At 34.9% G+C, this 21,227-nt stretch overlaps 1 protein-coding gene across 4 annotated transcripts in view; it reads left to right on the top strand.

Annotated features, from left to right (window-relative positions):
- Window positions 1-21,227, top strand: part of LOC128013529 (ankyrin repeat and fibronectin type-III domain-containing protein 1) — a 70,719-nt gene that overhangs the window by 11,523 nt on the left and 37,969 nt on the right. For all 4 annotated transcript variants that reach the window (XM_052596619.1, XM_052596621.1, XM_052596620.1 and 1 more), the window contains one exon: window positions 534-739. In XM_052596619.1, coding sequence (XP_052452579.1) covers window positions 534-739 — 206 coding nt within the window. The remainder of the gene's footprint in view (window positions 1-533; window positions 740-21,227) is intronic.

Genomic DNA, 21,227 nt, shown 5'->3' with positions numbered 1-21,227 from the left:
TTAGGGCGTCTGCGCGTACTCCATATTTACTTCAGCCCGCTGCACTTGGCCAAATCCCCCCTCTCTCGTTCTTGCGCTTTTCTCCTCGATTCTCACAGCTGAGCTGCTCTTGTGTAAAGCTTCTGTGAAGGATTTTTTCACTGTCTCTCAAATGTTAAAACTAAAGTCTTTGGCTTCCTCCCCATTCTAGTTGCTTAGCAACCATAATCGCCAACAGAGGAGCATGCTGCCGTTTCAACACACACACACACACACATCGAATCCCAGCTGTCTCCCTCAGCGTGTTTGACGTGCTCATTATGTTGGGATCATGCCAAATGAGGGCCGTAATATCTGTTCGAAACTCTGACCCAGATTTGACTGACTCAAGTCTAATAAACACGAGTAACTCTGTTCCAGCGGCCTGACAGCTCCCTAACATCCTCATCTGAGAGCCACAGATCTAGCTGGCTGCCTGGGAATATCCAGCGGCGAAATAAGGTTAAATACGGCGTGTGTGATGTGTCAGTGATGTGTGATCTGTCTGTCCTCAGGCGAGATGTGGCGGCTGGAGGATGAAAATGAGGTTGTTGACCCGCGGCTGCGCTCTCAGTCGCCCTTCTCACATTTCCGGCGGCGGGCAGCGTATCTGAGGAAAAGCATCTCGGCCGATGATCACCTGGGAGAGGCGGAGTTTGAAGCCGCACAGCCGGAGGGGCGGAGCTTCGCCGATCCCAAAGTCAAACTGAAGAGGAAGTTTGTGAGTAGAAACTTAGTTTCTTTGAAGGGACAGCTCACCCAGAAATAAACATGTGGTCTTTATTTACTCAACCTCATGTTGTTACTCAAACTCTATGTATTTAAGTGCTCAGAAGTCATTTTATGCAAACTGGTGCAAGAATTACAAATTTGCGCATACAATTTTAGATTTGGACTAAGTCATTTTTGCTCACCATGGGTGCATTTATTTGATCTAAAAAATAAACTAAACCATTATTCCAGTTTTAACTGTTTGACTGTTTTCTTTTTTTATCATAGTTTAAAATGTAATTTATTTCTGTGATACATTTCTTATTTCATTACTCCAGTCTTTAGTGTCACATGATCCTTCAGAAATCATTCTAATATGCTAAAATGCATAAATTTAAAATATGCTGATTTGCAGCTTAAGAGACATTCCTGATTAATATCAGTCAGTGTTAAGAAAAAGTTTTTTTTTTTGCTGTCTAACATTTTTGTGGAAACTGTGTGGAAACACTACTTTGTAAGTTTAGCATAAGTAAAAAACGAGAAATTAATACTTTTATTTGTCAAGAACACATTAAATGCATCAAAAGTGACAGTAAAGACATTGGCAAAATATTTCTGTATAAAATAAATGCTGTTCTTTTGAACTTTGTTCATCAAAGACAAAAAAATAGCTTGTTTACCACAAATATATAAATATTTTCAGCATTGATAATAATAATAACAACAATCATTTTTAATAATTGAGTACCAATAATAAATATTTGAACAGCATATCCTCATATTTTCATGATTTCTGAAGATCATGTGACTCTGAAGACTGGAGTTATGATGCTGAAAATACAACTGTGCATCACAGAAATAAATTACAGTTTACAATATATTCAAAGAGAAAACCATTCTTTCAAAAGGTAATAATATTTCACATTTTTACAGTTTTTACTGCGGTTTTAATCAAATAAACACAGCTTTCGTGAGCAGACGAAGCTTAAATTAAATACATGAAGGAAAATTTTTGGCCGAAGTAATTCCCTAAAGTTGTGTTTCAAAATGCACACGGAGGGTTTTGTATGAATATTTAATGTAGTGTGTATAATAGCATGAAAAACGAGCCCTCATTACCTGTCTGCGGCGTGTAATAGAGGCTCAGGTGTCCGAATGCAACCTGACATGTCTTCAGAAAGAGTGTGTGTGTGAGGGTTTCACTGCCAGGATGGGCTCTTCTCTGGACCTCATGAGTCGTCTGTGTTTAGGGGTAAGACGCCTGTGTGTGCTTAAATGTGTTCCTTAATATTGTATAACTAAGCTGGTTAAGGGACTAGACTCATTTTTTTGCGATATATTGAATGCAGCCTTTCTATACGGTAAGTGATAGATAACAGATAATTATAAGCTTTTGCACAAGAGCATCACAGTCGTCACACAAATGGTGATGTACAGGCTGTGTATAAAAACAGAAATGTTGCTCACAGCAGGCAATATCAAGTCGAAATGTACTGTGTTGTTGCAAACGGTCAATTTATTAGAAAAGCACTTTAGAAAAGAGACGGTTGGATTGATTGAGAAGTTGAATGAGTAGTCCACTACTCGTGTGTTTTCTAAGCCCTTGTCCTCCTGAATCATTCAGTTTCAGCGCAGGAGTTCCATTGTACAGTAAGAAGATTATTTTGTTTTTCCTGTACTGTATGGTTTAATAGTTTTCACTTCGCTGACGCATTCAGAAACGGTTCCAGGGTTGCAGAACACTTTATTTTCAGGCAGCTTAGTTGTTACAGTATTTGTAGAAATAAACAGCGCTTTGGCTGTCGGCCAACAACAGCCGGCTTAAAGTCAGAGATTTGTTGGAGAAAATGCTGGGAAAAGCGGTTTGTGTGCATTAGTGTGAATGGCCTGCTAGATGATTGTACACAGTCTTAGTGAACTTGTTCTGCTCCATCTGTATGTGGAGATAAATGACAGCAGAGGATGTTTGAATAATTCATTATGATATTCATGGCAGGTATTTGTCATATATTAATAAGATGTTTTATTTAATGCACGGACAGTGATGCAGTAAGGCTGGACTTGTTTCTGAATTATACATTTCTAGAGCACATGCATATAGTACGTATTTCAAAGTTGTGTTTGCATGGGAAATAGAGCTAAGAAAATCATGATAATTGTTATGTTTAATGGTGATTCATGACTGTGATAAAATTCGGCAATGATACTTTACAGTTCTCATGCATCCGGGTTGGATTAAAATGAATTTGTTTTTTTACAAATACTACATGTCCAAGTCATATTTCACCCCATAATTACAATAATAATATTTGAATACATATTTGTACTTTTTTTGTTTTGCATAAAGGTAGTGTTATTTTAGTTTTATTTTAAAAAGTATTAATATTTTTTAAAGTAATTTTGTAGTTTTTGTCCTTTTTTCTGTTTAGCTTTTCTTTTTATTTCAATTGAGAAATTTTACTTTTTCAACTTGAACTCATTTAATTTTAGTTAGTTGCTGAGACAACATTTCTAATTGTTAGACGAAAAACAAAAAAAATCTTTCATTTCATATTTTACCTTTATTTCAGTTAATAAAACTGTTTTTGGAACTTCCTTTATTCTGTTTTAGTCTAATTAAATTCTTCTTGAAAACTTATGGTAAAATTAGATTTTTTTTAATTTTTTTTTTTTTTATGAAATCAGCATAAAGTTACAAGAGTACAACTTATAAATACTACCATACTAAATAAATAATTTGTAAAAAAATTTTTTATTATAAGTGCCCTAAAAATCTCTCTCTCACACTCACACATATATTTATATTTATATATTTATTTTGGGGGAGAAATAAGACATGGACATGTTTTTATCAGGTTTCATGAGATTGTCTTTTAACAGGTTCATCATACACAAATAAAACATTCTTAAAATAAGCCTAATTAATCTTATCGTGAAATTCATTTTTAATGATAATATTGGTTTAATTCAGAGATTTAAAAAATTTTTTTTTCCAGGGTAATGTTTGTGGAATCAGTTTTATGAGAGTAATTTTCTCAGTACATTTAGTGCAGGATTTTCAGAGGTCACTGAGTGTGTGTGTGTGTGTGTGTGTGTGTGTGTGTGTGTGTGTGTAGTTGTGTAAGCGGAGCTCTAGATGGCAGTGCTGAATAGGCACAGACTCTCTCTGTCAGTCGGTCTTTAAACATTGAACTGAACTCAAGATCATCACACGCCTTCATTAAGAGCACAAACACTTAGAGAACATTCACAAAAACTACAAATGCACAGAAGACGAGCATCGCTGATAGGAGCAGAAAGAAAAATCTAGAAGAAACGGTGAAGTTTAGCGAGTGTCTTCTCTTTTGTTTGTGCTTTGTGCTGTTTTCTTCAAAGGCACACACACGCACACACACTCGAAAGGCAAAAGGCTGGACATTTTTTCTTTGCAGCAGTGGTTGCTGTTGGTAACATGGTGAAACGGCGGTCATTAAGGCTCATTATGTATTTAGATGTGGGGTGTCGCTCCCAAACTCATCCTCACTCTCTTCCCTCTGAAGTTTGTCCTTCTTTTCACTCTGTCTGTGTTTTATCTGATCTGTCTTCCTAACAGAAAGCTAATAAAACTGTTTAGTTGGTGCACAGTTTTGATAAAGCGGGAGTGTTTATAAACATTAGTCTGAAGATGAATGAAACGCATGTTTGGCTGTTGTTTGTGCATGTGTGGATGGGAATAAATGATTTGAATTGGATAAACGGAACAATCGCTCAGTCTTTATCAAATCAGTTGGGTCCCATGAGAACTTGTGTTCAGACTAACAGCTAAAATCAACAAACATGTTTCATTTCTTACGTGCAGTAAATGTCAGCCAGACCCGACATGTGATTCACACGTTTGAACCAAAAATAAGAAATGAAAGAGGGTTTGTGAGAGGGGGTGGAATCAGGATTGAGTCAGGAAATATGAGGAATCCAAATGTTGATATCATTTTTGGTTGTTGTTGATTTAATCCAATTACTCGCCTGTAGTTTAGTGTGTGTCTCTCTGCAGCATTTTCACAAGAGGCTGTAAACAAACATCCTAGCAACCATTTAACAACATTCTAACAACCACATAGCAACACTGTTGCAGTTTTTGTCGTCAAGTAACATTTAAGACTCTTTTCAGAAACAAATGGAACAAATTGGTTAAGAATTGTATTTGAAATGATTTTCATTTAAATTGCTGGTACATTTCGAAAAATATGACAATGGAATTAAAACAAATTTTTGTATAAGTATAAAACTTAACGGGGTCATATGATGCGATTTTAAATTGTTGCTTTCTCTTTGGAGTGTTACAAGCTCTTGGTGCATAAAGAAGATCTGTAAAGTTGCAAAGTCTCAAATCCAAAGAGATATTCTACCCCCCCCGACTCGTTCTAACATTCTAACACATCTCTACATCACTATGTGGGAAGATTTGCAAAAGGCTGCCCAGATATTCATGCAAAGAAAGAAGGCATACCATTTATTCTCGTTATAGTATTGTTGTTGCCGCACCGCCATGACATATAGATGCTGTGTGTTTCACTGTGAAACTGAAACTACTTTGTTTGGCCTTCCAAAAGAGCACGAAATCAGCTTCATCATGCCTGTAGCTGAGGAAATACATCAACTTTGCACAGAAAAACACATCTTGAGAGTCCAAAGCATTCACTATGTGATGAAGCATATTAAGAATACTATTATATGAAAGCAAAGTAAGTTATGCAAGCAAAAATATCCCTGTATGTTTTTTTTATAGTATCAATATCATACAAACAAGAATGCTGTTTTCCTGAATATCAGCGTATGAGCATGATCGCAAATGCGATATAAATTTTATACAACTGTTCAACAAACAAGTTTCATTTCAGATACAATAGTCTCTATTTTTTCTGTTTCACCAATGAAAATAGTTTCAAATAAAGCCAAAGCAGAACATCTTTGCATCTTTGAGAAACACTGCAGTGTTTTGTTCATAAATTAATCTGTTTTAGAACGAATCACGTGAGTCAATCAATCAATGATCTATTCATTTCTAAATGAATCAAGCGTTTTGAATGAATCATTTGAATAAATGATTCAGTGAATCACTCATTAAGACTTGGACTTTGTGCCACCTACTGGACGTGACCCTCCTAAATCAGCCAAGGGACCAGGACAAAAAATACACTTAGCTTAATATAGTTTAATTATCATTATCTAAAAAATCCGTGAAAATATTTAGAATGTTTTTTTTTTTTTTTTGCAAAGTCACTGTAAAATTAGGGGTTTCAGAGCAAATTGTTCTTTAGTTGAAGCTTAAAGCTTCAGTCTCCATTCATAATCGCCTGGTAAAACAGCAACCAGTGCAGCCTTTGGAATTTCTTCTTTTATGTTTGACGGAAAAAAGAAAGTCAAGGCAGATTTGGAAAAACATGATGACAGAATATTAAAACATTAATTGGTTTAATACTGCATTGTCCTAATTTTTAAATCCTGCACTGATAAAGTCTTCTAGAGCGTGATGTTTTATTTGGGTTGCGCGCAGCAGAGCGTCTGCAGTGCTGATGTGTTGACGTATGGCTGTATACATTTACTGTGCTCACTGTGAGCAGCTCTATTCATCAGTCTTAAATAATACGGCTGCACTTACTGACCCGCACTGATTGATTTTATAGCTCTTGGGTTGAGCTAGTGTACTCGCGGCCGCTTGTTTGGGGTTTGTTGTTGCAGCGGCTGCACAGGTGGACGGCTGATTCAACTGCTGTATTTCTGCTGTCAAATTAATGATTCCTCGTTAAGTATAGCTTTGCGAGCATGCCATTTTTTTTGCAAACGCTTGACGTGTTTTCTTTGTTACTGTGGCTGTACCTGGCCTCATTACTCAAGTTTTTTTCAAATGTCTGCGTCAGTAAACCAGATTTTGTTATTATTCAGAAAGCTAACTATAAACATGTTGTCTTGAGTTAATATTTTCCATCCGAAGTGGTGGACCTGAAAGAAGCGTACCATAGAAGGAAATATTGTTATGCTAATGCATGCTATAGCACCCCTTGTGGCAATGCAGTGCATATGTGTGTTGTACTAAACAGACCCATGTCACAGACTCTAGTAATGTATTTCCACTATAATTAAGAGTTTTATTTTTTGGATTTATATATATATATATATATATATATATATATATATATATGTGTGTGTGTGTGTGTGTGTGTGTGTGTGTAATATAAAAATGTTTCTGTGTGTGGTGTGTAACATTTTTTGAATTACACACAAAGTTATACACACATATCCCTGTTTATTATGAATTGTTCCAAGGTCTGTCTGAATACTGGATTCTGATTGGCTGGCAGGTATGCAGTTAAACCGTTTAATGCACAGATAGCTCCAAGTCGGTTTAATCACCGTTCCATAATAATGAGCTGCTTTAATTGATGCACACAAACCCAAACACATCACTCGCTCGCAAACACACACAGAGCAAGAAGAGAGATTGCTGATTTCAGTCCAATATTGCGCTGCAAAGAGCAATGCTATATACACACACACACACACACATACATGTGCTAAAAAAGATTGGTAAAATGTTTTTAATATATTAGCTATTTTTTATTATTATTCTTACTATATATATATATACATGTGTGTGTGTGTGTGTGTGTGTGTAAAAAAATTAAATATTATTACTGTTCTATATACTTAATAGATTAATGCATACACACACACATATATATATATTCTTACATTAAAGTAATTTTTTAAATATTCATTTTAAAATAAATTAAATGTATTATTATTATTATCATTATTTAGTGTACATTTACAACACTTGTTTAATTTTACCCATTTTTAACAAAAAAAAAAACACTGTTTTTTCCCTTTTTTGAAAATTTGTGAAATGTAAAAAAAGTTTTCAACAAAGAAAAAACACAATGGGATTAGTGTTTGTCTCCCATGTGTCTCGAAATAAGTTTCCCTTGCTTTACTTTCCTTCTGTGTTCCAAACATGACATTATGAAAATAGTGCATGAAATTGTGCTTGCGTCATTAAAATCATCTGTGTTCTTCTCTAAAGTATGTTTCATAAAATCACTCGGTGACTGCATTCTTATTTCTTGTGTTGTTTCGCATTTAATGGATTTCGTGTCCCGCAGTATTTCTGCGGTCAGTGTGCACTGACAAACACAGCAGGCTAGCGCAGTTTCAACCGCCAACTTTCATTGAAAACGAATGACTTGTGGTTGCCTTATCGCTCCGGATCTCTTTGAGTGTGAACGCCCCTTTAAGGTGGACTGATTCAGTCGATTCCTCTCGGATGAAGTGGGCGGATTTATTACAGCTTGTTTACAGCCGATTTTTTTTGCTTTTGCCTTCATGGTCTGCAGCCTTCTGTCAGAGACTCCATTTTGTTTTTAATAAACTGACACTTATTGGTTGTTCAACGTGAAGGGTGTATAAATATATATGTGTATGTGTGTGTGTGGACTGGCTGTCTCCCAGCCGTACACCCAGAGAATGCAGCCCTTCATATGCTTACAAACAGTCCTTGGAAAATCCTACTTACACAGAGCGCTACTACAAGAAGAGGAGTGTGTGTGTGTTTATAAATATGTGTCTGTGTCTCTGAATCTGTCTACTCCATCACACACACACACACACACACACACTACATGCTCTGTGCCATGCACATTTCAGAGCAGCATGTTTTGTAACCGTGAGGACTCTGGGATTGGCTTGAGCTCCGTTTGCAGACTGATGTTTTGAATGTTTAAAATAAAACACATTGATGCAGCCAGTCAGCGTAAACACAACCTCAAATCCAGATCCAGAAGATTGTGTCATTAGACTAGCTTAGTGATTCCTCTTAGTCTCCCGACTAAACACAGAGATGATTTAATAATGTTCAAGCAGCAAAAACAGCATTAGAGTTAAGTTTGATTCAATTCTGTTCATTCAGTTCAAATTGTCCATTTCAGAGAAAGGATTTTTCTCTTGATTCAACAATTCACTTGTATCAGCAATGTTGCTTTTATAAATCTATATTTATAAAAAAAGTTTATTTTTATGTTTTTATACAATATTTATTTTTATTGTAGTAATATTTTTTTAAATATACAAAATTAAATATACATTTGAAATATAAATGTAAGTAAATATTGCTGTTAATTATATTAAATATATATAATATCTTTACATAATATCTTACTTTAGAAATTTTGCGTTTGGTCTGTTGAAATGATGTTCCTCTAAAATATATTAATTAAAATTTTATGATGATATTATTAATATTATTATTTTACTTTTTGCACAAAAATTTAAATCTTAATAAATAGTGAATTATCCTAAAAAGGCTGAAAAATCTTGAAATATTTGAACTATATCATTCAGTCTACTTCCTCTTCCAGCTCCGGGGGTGCATTATAATTGGGGCGTATCATAGTCTCTTCATTTTAATTTCTGTCAGTCTTATTCTTCCAGCTTTGAGGGGTTGAACATCACCGAGGATGTTTTAAGGCTTTCTCATTCCTGTCACGTTCCCAGACGAGTGTGAAGGAACTTTGACACCATCAGAGAACGCAGACGCTCTTCAAAGATCTTCCAGAGAGCAAAGAGATAACAGAGACTCTCTGAGCTTTTGTGTTCGAACAGACGGACATTAACGGGGCGAAGCAGAAGGTTTTCAAAGGACGTTTTCACAGTCATTCGTTTCAGTGCGAAAGCTAACTTGAACTTCATTTGGGTGTCGAGATTGCATGCATCTGATTAGATTTAATGAATGAATCAAATCTGAAATCATTAGGTAGTTAAATATTTAATTGAGTTCAATTTCAAAGCTAAATCACATTAATAAGATCCAGAAGGCTTTATGCTCACATCTTTGCTTTGTGTATTAAATGGATTTCCAACTTGTAAAACTACCAACCTCAAAAACAAAAAACAGCCTAAAACATTGAATCTATTTAAAGAGGATCTTAACATGCGCATGCATCTCATCTCAGCGTTTGTCTTTTATCATCATCCTTCTTTTGGACTGTTGTCATGACAACACCAGTTATCGAATAAATGAAATATGAAATATCAGACGCACACATGTGTGCGCACGTTTCTTGCGTGTAATCGCGAGCGCGCTCTAAAGAGCTTTCTGCCTTTGAGCGTTTGTAAATATAATGCAGATGTGAGTAATTATAGCACTGCTTGAAATCTTTGTATATAGTGAATCACTGGTTATGTCACATAAACCCTCTCGGGCTCAAAACACATGCTTTCCTGCTTTCCAAATCACATCGACTTCTAATTCTACTCATGTTGCATATTGAGCTGCTTTTTCTGTCAGTTGTTATTAGCAAAATCTGTGTTTTTATGTATGAGTTGGCTGATATTGGGAGGTGATAATATCAGGGATAACTGTATGTTTTTCAAATCAAACAGTAAACTTTGGTCGTAATGTTTAGCGATATAGCCAGAAATGATCACAATATTTTTTCCCATATCATACGATTTCAGTATTTATCATGATGTTCAGGAAATGCTTTCCAAATGTTTATTAGACCTCAAGAATGAATTGTTTGTTCAGAATTAAACACCACAGAGTAGCTACTTTTTAATTTAGGACTCTATACAATAAAATAAAAAAATCTACAAACAATGCTAAAAAAATTAATACTAAAAGTACGGTAAGTTAAGAATTACTTATTATTTTAGGTGTGTTTCCATTTTTTCTGCATTCTGTGTTTAATGGTTTTATATAAATAATGCAAAAATGGTGCGTATTGAAATGAATTAATACAACTTTAGCAAAAGCGATATTTTAAAATGTAATTAAATGAAAATAGAAAAGTTAATTTACAGCATAACATTGCATTTTGTTTTTATAAGATGCAACAAATCCGTTATTAAATATATCTTGGGATTTATGATTTTCCTTAATTTTTATTATTATTACTTGTGAATTTCATTTTAGTATATAATAGTAATATATTTGTTTCATAATTTCTTCAAGTTAAATCAGACTTTTATTGTGATGGCTTGCCATGAAGGGTTTTCTGTTTTAATTTCAATTTTAGTGTGCATTAGACCATTATTTTTTTTCTCAAATGAAGTGGTGAATTAGTTCTTATAAAGTACATATAAATGGCTAAATTCTGCATGAACATATTCTAGATCCCTTAATTCTTCCCTATTCCTAACAACTATTTAATTTAACTACGTTGCTAACTATTAATAAGCAGTAAGTTAATAGTTTATTGAGGCAAAAATCTTAGTTAAGAGTTAGTTAATAGTGAAAATTGGTCCACAAACTAATGATGGTGTGACCATCGTTTCTATAGATTCACTAGTCTTATTTATTTTAAATTTTTTTGGTGTAGGACATAAAATTATGCCGGATGGCGCTTTTCCACACTGTCGCTTTCTACCTGATGACAGATGCTGATATGTCTGAGATGGACAGAGAGAGGCTGAACTGGACTGTGTCCTCGTGTCCCGCATGTCTTTGACACTGATAACACACACACACACACACACACACATGAATCACTCATTCAGCAGACAGACGGGCATTAGACAGCAGACAGCTCTCAGCACTGTCTGACACACTGCTGTGTGTGTGTGTGTGTGTGTGTGAGACATGCAGTAGTTGATTATAAACACTAACTGGTTGATATGGTTAGAATTCTGTATGTGTATGTGTATCTAACTCTCGTTTGCTCATGAACAAAATCATAATAACATTGAGTTGAGTCCACCCCAAAATGAAAAAGTTGTCATTAATCACTTACCCCCATGTCATTCCAAACCCGTAAAAGCTTTGTTCATCTTTGGAACACAATGTAAGATATTTTGGAGGCTTGAGACTGTCCCATGGACTGCCAAGTAAATAACAGTGTCAAGGTCCATAAAAGTATGAAAGACATGGTGAAAATAGTCCTTCAGTGTTTCAACCATAACGTTATGAAGCATACAGTGACGTGACGAGACACAGCGGAGACTGTTGAACAAGGGATTGTTGAATAAAGTTTTCTTCGCTTACAAACAAACAGTAATGTACCTTTATGGACACATTTTTAAATTAAGTTTAAGGAGGCTTGTATATGGTTTCCAGTTTTTTTTTTTTTTTTATCTGTCAGAATTTACTGAAAGGTTTGTTTACTTAAGTAGCTATTTTTCTGTTTTTCCTAAATATATGCTATATTATAGTCTGGAATATTATATATTAAAATATATTAAATGCTTTTGCAGGTAAAGAAAATAAGTATTCTGTTTGGTGGCATTTCCCCTGTATCTGGGGCTTTTTGACACTTCAGCTGTCATTTTTCCATGAAACTCAGTCATCTGATCAAATGTCATGCTGATTCAAACTTCAATGTAAATGTTGAGGTATGTGTGTCAGTGTGTACGTATGGGTGTCTGAATCAGTGTATGAATGTGTGTGTGTTGGCATAATCCCGTTCAGGAAACAGGTATTCTGGGCTGCTGGCTTCTATTTATTCACACGGACACTCAAAGGCTGCCGTAAGCCTCCATTAAGACAGGAATGGAATGTATTGAGTCCTGTCTACACACACACATACACAAACACACACAGACATGCGCTTGCAAATTTCCATGGAGCAGGTCCCTACTTTAGCGTAGTTGAAAGCTGCTCTGCTGCTAACTTTAGAGCGCTTAAATATTCCAGCATAAAAACACATCAGCATGGACTACACAGATACACACCGCCATAGTAACACACACACACACATGCACACATCAACCTGCACATGCATCGCACATGCATCACACAGCACCGTTTGAAGTGCATTAATATTTCTCTGTTATCAAACACACACACACACACACACACACACACACACACACAGGTGTCCATTCATAGACCGGGCTCTCGCCGTCTCAAATCCCTCAGATTCCAGGGTCTGATCCAGGTCTCAGCGGGACATTAAAGTTTTTTCCGCTCTGGAATTTTGGGAAATTATATTCACGTCGTGCAGCGATAGCGTCAGCGCTCCGAGCACTCTGATTGGCCGCTGTGAGAGCGATAGAGGGATGAGGAGCGAGTGGAAAGTTAGCTGCAGTGGACGGCTGGGAGATGAAAGGACGGCTAAAGCTGGGATGGAGGGGTTGACAGAGAGAGAGAGAGGGCTGATATCTCTTTATCCCTGGCGTCTGGCACGCGGCGCTTTGTTCTGGATGTGTGTCTGTGTGAGGAACGGCTCGGTGGCACCACACCCCTCAGATGATAAATAATACAACTGATTTATCGCACATAATAGAATATAAAAGCAGGCATGTCCACTGATTAAAAATTACATTATTATTTCAATTTGCCGTTTTTAAATATTAACAGGAATTTAGTGATAAGATTATACATATTAAATGTTTAATGGTATAAAATTGATTTAATGCATTTAGTTCATTTGAGTAAATGTATTATTATTTACATGAATATTTAGGTATTTTGATTGAAAATTAATTTTTTCAGATATTTCAATATTAATAAAATTGTTTACATATGTAAATTATAAAATTAATTCACATATATCAATGGCCAATCAATTGGACCTCACCACATTTCAACAATATGCCATAATTTCGATAATTAAATGCATTAATATTTACAGTGCCATTTTTTTGCATATTTGTCACTATTAAAAGATTCAGAACATCAAAAAAAAATTTGTATTACACAAAGATGATGCAAATAAATACAAAATGCAGTTTTTAAATGATGAATTCATTTATTAAGCGAAAAAAGTTGTCCAAACCTGCATGGCATTATTTGAAAAATGAATTGCCCCCTCCTGTTAAATTATGAAAGAATTGTGATTACTCGCATATTATTTGAGAAAACTGAGTTAAATTTCACTAGCCACACCCAGACCTAATTACTGCCAGACCTTTTGAGTCAAGACATCACTTAAATAGAACCTGTCTGACAAATGAAGCATGCTTCAAGAGCAACACATCATGCCACAATCTAAAGAAATGTAAGAACAGACGAGAAACAAAACCGTTGACACGTATCAGTCTGGAAGGGGTCCAGCGAACCACAGTCAGAGCCATTATCAACAAATGGAGAAAACCTGGAACAGTGGTGAACCTTCCCAGGAGTCGCCGGCCTACCAAAATACTCCTAGAGCACAACAACGACTCATCCAGGAGGTCATAAGAGAACCCAGAACAACGTCTAACGACCTGCAGGACTCACTCGCCTCAACTAAGATCAGTGTTCATGATTCAGCAATAAGAAAGAGACTTGGCAAAAACGGCATCCATTGGAGAGTTCCCAGGCAAAAGCCACTGCTGACCAAAAAGAACACAAAGGCTCGTCTCACATTTGCCAAAACAATATCTTGATTATAAATGTTCTGTAGACTGATGAGACAAAAGTTGAAATTCTTGGAAGGTGTGTGTCCCGTTACATCTGGTGTGAAACCAACACAGCATCTCATAAAAGAAACATCATATCAACAGTTAAACATGGTGGTGGTGGTAGTGTGATGGTCTGGGGTCAGGACCTGGACGACTTCCATAATTGATGGAAACATGAATTCTGCGCTGTATCAGAAAATCCTGAAGGAGATTGTCCAGCCGTCAATTTGTGACCTCAAGCTCAAGCGCACTTGGTTTATGCAGGAGGACAATGATCCCAAACACACCAGCAAGTCCACCTCTGAATGGCTGAAGAAAAACAAAATTTAGGTTTTGTAGAGGCCAAGTCAAAGTCTGGACTTTAATCTGATTGAGATGCTGTGGCATGACCTCAAGCAGTCCATTCATGCTAAAAAACCCTCCAATGTGGCTAAATTAAAACAATTCTGCAAAGAAAAGTGGGCCAAAATTCCTCCACAGAGATGTGAAAGATTCATTGCCAGGGATTGCAGATGTTGTTGCAAAGGGTGGCGCAACCAGTTGTTAGTTTTGGGGGGAAATACATTTTTCACATAGTGCCAGGCAGGTTTGGACAGCTTTTTCCCTTAAAAAATAAAATAAAAGGCATCGTAGATAAATATTTAGATGAAAGATTTCTATAGAAAAAAGTCTAGACTAGATTTTAAAATACTCTAAATGTGCGGGCGATGTGCGATGAAAGCTACACGTGGCAGTTTGTGAACTAAAAAGCCTTTAAAATTTTAATATATAAATTTAATTCATAATATTTGAATTTTCATGTTTAGTTGTGCATCCCATAATAAACCAGGAAAAGACGTTTTTTTGTGTTAAATGTATAGAAGAAAGTACCTCTCACACTGATCTGTTGTGCATATATTTCGCTTTCGCAATACTCCAGCTTTGCATAATTATATTAGATGGTTTGGATGCAACAGAATAACTTCTGAATGACTCTGAATTTGATCTTGTTTACTAGTAAGTGGGTTTAGGAGTGGCGTCATGGTTACGGATCTGGGCTCACAGCCCAAAGGTCACAGATTGACCCCTGCTGTGAGTTCAATCCATGAAGTGAAGATTTACAGAGATCCCGCAGCCATTGTGCTGTTGAGCGCGCCACTTAACCCGAGTGTGTGCTGCGAGGCGTCTGAATGACCAGAGCCGCTGGTAAGATGCTGACCACCAGCACTGGATGGTCGGGATGCCAGGAGGGTGCTCTCATCCTACGATGCATTTCCCCTGGTGTGCTGTAATAAATATTTGTGTGTGTGTGTGTGTGTTTTGGGGCAGATCGCGGCTCGTGGATGCAGGAATGTGCCACAGTTATGTGCAGTTGTTCTAGTAAGAGTGATCCGGCGTTCTCTGTAACCGCTGCCACACAAGTGTGTGTTTTCAGCTATTATGAAGGAGCACAAATCAAAATTACTGTTGGAATATGAATGTATTCTGTGGAATTGATGACTAATGCATTTTCAGTTAATAAATCTGTTGTTTAAAACTCTACGCCTGGTCATGTGATCTCAATATGAGGTGATTCATTTCATGTGAAATGACATTTTTTCAGCTACTGATGTGACTGAAGGCTTTGTTATGTGTGGTTTTACCAGTGGTCAGTTGACTTCACAGCTGTCAATCATGATTTTCTTCTTGCATGTCTGTTGCAGGGGGAGGGGCATTCTTTTTATAGAAAGCTTTTGATTGGACGAAAATCTTTGTAGTTCAAGATGATGTCATCTGTTTTTCTTGTTATTTTTGTTTTTAATTTGCCCTCCCAGAAGCAGGCTTATCATTATTAAATAACATTAAAAACTAAAAATTATTTAATTGCTTGAAATAAAATAAACAATAACTGAGATAAAATATAATAAACATCTTTTTTAATTTTCTCTTCACAACTTAATTGTAATTAATAGTGCTGTCAATCGATTAAAAAAAATGAAGTAATCACTTTTTTTTTAATGAAATAAATCACAATTTAATCACACCTAAAATTAACGTTTTTAAATATACTTTTATATTGCAATATTTTCACATTCCAGCTTCGTAAAATTACCGTTTAACCCCCGATGTCACGTGGAAGGGTCAGAGATCTCTCGAATTTCATCAAAAATATCTTAATTTGTGTTCTGAAGATGAACGGAGGCCTTATGGGTTTGGAAAAACATGAGGGTGAGTAAATAATTACAGAATTAATTTTTTGGGGTGAACTGACCCTTTGAATAGAAGTTTAAGTACTAAATAACTAAACATAAATAATAGTTCGGAAAAAAAATAAAAAAAGGAACACAAATGGCTAAACAAGACAAAATTACTAAAACTTTAAAGTGAAAATAAAATAATAGAAAATATTAAAATAAAATGGAATAAAAATATATACATTTATACAAGTATAAATTTGCTAAACATTTATTTTGGCTATGTTTAGAGAAAAAATATTACATTATTTAAATGTGAAATTATGTAAAAAAAAAAAAAAAAACACTGTTATACCGTTAAACATATTTGTTTGATGTCATTTTATTTTTGGCAGTAACACTATTTATTCACCATTAAATCTAAAACTACAGTGTAGCTGAAAAACAAAATCAAAACTAGGGGGCATTTTGAGAGCAGTAGAAACACAGATGTACTCTCACACACTGTCTTCTTCATTAGCGCAGGACTCATCGAGGTCATGGAGCGCGATCGCAGTTTCAGTTACAGACAGACGGCCAGTAAAGGAAAGAGAGACTGATGCTGTGGTGATGCAACTTTAGACCTGAGCTTTTCCCATAGAGCCCCCCTCAGCTCTCACACACACACACACACACACACACACACACACACACACACAGGGAAGGTTTGAGGTGGCGCCCCGACCTCTTTATTTATTAGCTCTGCTGAGCTGTGGAGTCTGTGGTATTTTCTTCCGAAATGCCATGCATGTGTGAGTGCATTTACGTCCGTGTGTGTGTGTGTGTGTGTGTGTGTGTGTGTTTGCGCACTCAGGCTTCAGGTATTCAGCAGGTTCAGATTTTAGATCACTTCACCAACCATGACGCAGAAATAAACAGCACTGGAGAACAGATTAACAGCCTGTAGTTTATCTTTCCTACATGCCTGTTTTAATAATATTGCTTTGATTTGTTGTCAATTTTTTGTCTTAAATTTTTTATATTAATATTTATTTAATTTTATATTTCTTATATAATAATTTAATACTTATATTAGTTTAGGTTTTATTTTAATTTCATTTCATCTATTTCATTTCATTCTATTTTTATTCTGCTGTATTTAAACAAATAAACATAAACAGTACTGCTTTTCTCATTTAGTTTAGTTTAATTTAGTTTAATTTGAAGTACTAAATAACTACAAATAAATAATAATAATACAATTCTTATTTTCATTTAACATTTTAATATTTTTTATTTTAATATTTATTTTGTATTCATTTTAAAAATTATTTTTTAATATACATTTTATTTAATATTACTAATTAGAATTAATATAGTAATAAACTAAAATAATTTTATTTACTACATTTAATTTAATTTACAATTATATTTGGTGATGCAAGTGGTTCTACACCTACACATGGTTTATAATGATTTGCTACTTTTTAATTGGTCGCAGCTAGTATCAGTGGGAGGGACATTTGTATTCTTACACATTTGATTGGACAGAAATCGGTACAGTCCAGGATGAGTCATCGATATATTAAATCTGTTTTAGAAGATAAAGACTGTATATTTTAAATGTGAATATGTGCTAAAATAACATTTAGGAGTATACTAGCATATCGACTAACTAAAAAGTTAACAAACACCCACTTAAAGCCACTAAATTTGAGTTTTGATATGTTTCTAATATCATTTAGAGATTAAGGCAGTGATAAAGATCAGTATCAGAGTAATTTTGGGTTGTAACATGTTGATCTGATCGTACACCTCAGATATTGATTGCGGTTTGTTGCTGTGCATGTCTGTGTTTATGTGAGTGTTTTGTGTCTGACTGCGGCACATAAACAAACCAAATACCGTGGGAACAGAGAGGTGTGAATCAGAGCGTCTCTCTCTCTTTTACTCGGGCTCTCGGTCTGTCTCCATGTCTGGCTCCCGACTCCAAACCAAAATGACTTTTCCTCTTGTGTCAGCAAATAATCGGAGATCGTTCCTAACCCTGCGCAAGCCTATCACACACAGACACACACATGCACGCATGCTGTCTAAAGCAAACACATCAACCAATCAGTGCTTTCAAGTATTCACCAGTCCTCAGGATCTGTTCTCTGGAGTGTGTTTAGGTATTTATGTTGTTTTACTATAGTTTCTGCACTGGGACTTCAGAGGCTGTGTGTATATATATATATATATATATATATACATATATATATATATATATATATATATATATATATATATATATATATATATATATATATATATATATATATATATATATGTATATATATATGTGTATAAAATATTTTTGTTTTGTGTAATGTGTGTAAAAAATTGACATATTTTTGTTTTTTTATTTTAATTATAATTGACCAAATGTATTATAATTTGTATAATTATAATAAATTAACTCAAATAATTTATATAAAATTTAGTTTGTATAAAAATAAAAATATTTATAATTTGTATTATTATAATAAAATAATTAACTCAAAAACATAAATAAATAAATGTAAAGTTTGGGACCAGTACACTTTTTAAATTCTCTTATGTTCACCAAGGCTGCATTTATTTGATCAAAGATGCAGAAAAGGACTGTAATAATTTGAAATAAATTATTACAATTTAAAATAAGTGTTTTCCATTTTAACATGCTTTCAAATGTAATTTATTCCTGTGATGCAAAGCTGAATTTTCAGCATCATTACTCCTGTCTCCAGTGTCACATGATCCTTCAAAAGTCTTTACAGTATTTTTTTTTAATCAATTTAACACATCCTTGCTGAATAAAAAAATATATAGAAAATTATTTCTTAAAAAGATTTTCCTAACCCCAAACTTTTGAACAGTGGTGTATATTGTTTCAAAAGATGTCTATGAGTTTGAAGGCTGTGAATGGATTGAGATGCTGTAGTTCCAGCTTCCACCAGAAGGGGCGTCCTGGACCATGATAACCCACTCCACACTAGTCTCCACTCATCCACCTCTTCTTCTGCTCTCTGTTGCTCTGCCTTTCTTTATAACTTCTCCTTCCTTCTCTTTTCATCTCCCGCTTCACGATTCCAGCAGCATGAAGAGCCAGCCTAATGTTTGATGATTAATGGCTCATTTAACACTAATGAAGGAAAATAAACAGAGCGAGCTGAGAGAAACAGAACATGCAGAAGTGACATAAACAGATTTCTGTGGTCTGGATCACTCACAGTCATTGTTTTGAAACGTGGCAGCGTGCAACATTGAGAAAAGAGACCCACACCCATAATAAAGCAAAAAAACTGATAGGAACTGTAGATACGGCCGTCGTTCGTGCAGCAGTCAGTAAATCAGCGTCTGATGGACCCACCGCCGCGGCTGGCATCGGCCTGCATGCGAATGACTTCATGCGGATGACAGCATGTCTTCTAGCCCCATTACCCTGATTTGAGGTGGCTACGCTGCAGAGATTTATGGGTAGCATTGAGTCGCTCCCCACAGGAACCGCAAGCGTGGTAGATTGTGCTGTAGACACACCCTCAGCACTCACACACACTCGTGAGGTTTCAGAGCGTCTGCGTCTCCCACTGTGACTCACTTCACATCCATGATAATCGTCCAGTGACACTGAACGCAGATCTGCACATTCCCTCTGTCCACAGCATCCTCACCCAGAGGAATCTTTTATTGCTCTGATGCCGCTCTTTAAACACAGGCTTCCCGTGGTCGTGAAAATATGTCAAATGGATCAGGGAATTTTTATTTTATTTTATTTTTTATGCAGGACACGTGTCAAAAACAAATAAATAATTAATTGTTTTTTATTTTTATGCAATGCACAACTTAAAAATATAAACAGAAGAAAGTGTTTTTAATTTAATTTAAACATTTTATGCAATGCACAACTCAAAAAAACATGAACAGGATAATAATAATTATATTTTTTTATGCAGTACAAAACTTAAAAACACAAACAGAAAAAAAAAAATATTTTTGATTTAAGTTCATTTTTTTCAACGCAATACACAACTCAAAAAACATACTCTTAAGAAGCATTATGGTCGAAAAGCTTCTGCTCACTCAATTTTGTAGATAAATTAAGTGCGAATTTCTTTACAAAAGTGACATGTTAATTAAATAATTATTTTGGATGTATCTGATTATTTATGGTAAGAAAATTGTTTTATTTTTCATTTATTTTTAAGCAATACACTTAAAACAGAAAATGTTATTTTTTATTTTTATGAAATACACAACTCAAAGACATTAAATAAAATTTTTAAAGACATTAAAAAATTACATTTACTTTTTCATGCAATACACTACTCAAAACTGTAAAACACATAAGAATTCAATAATTATTTTTATGTAATACACAATTTAAAACATAAACAGATGAATTCATTTATATTTATTTTATTTTAAATAAATTTTTAATGCAATACACAAAAAAAAAAACGTAAATATTTTTAAATGCAATACACAACTCAAAACTAAAACATATCAGGGAATTTTATAATTATTTTATTTTAATAATTTTTTTATGCAATAAACAACTCAAAAGCGTAAACAGAAAAGTTCAGGGAATTGAAAAATGTCAAAGTCAGTTTTGTAAAGAAATTCACACTAACATTTGTCTATTAATAATTTAAGCAGAAGCGTTTAGATCAAAAATCTTTTTGGGGTCACGAGAGAAAACATAAATCCAGTCAAATGTTTCCAAAGGTTTCACTGCTACTGTATATGTTTTATAGTCTAAAATAAACCGAAATATGGAAGAGCAATTATAAAAGCTCTTATGTTTTGGAGAGCCGTTTCTATGATAATTAGCTCATAGCCATGCGTGCAGACGGGAGCTGAACTGCGGATCATTATGGCAAACGAACACAGAGAAACACTTTGAGATTTTCCATTTCATATAATGTGCTGCAAATGTTTCCAGTTTTCCATTTCATACTAAAACAAGCTCATTTGGTTAAAGGGGGTGTGAAT

Source organism: Carassius gibelio, chromosome B24 (assembly GCF_023724105.1).
Source record: "Carassius gibelio isolate Cgi1373 ecotype wild population from Czech Republic chromosome B24, carGib1.2-hapl.c, whole genome shotgun sequence".
Lineage (NCBI taxonomy): Eukaryota > Metazoa > Chordata > Actinopteri > Cypriniformes > Cyprinidae > Carassius > Carassius gibelio.
The sequence above is the reverse complement of the archived record's forward strand: the minus strand, read 5'-3'. Positions and strand labels throughout refer to the sequence as shown.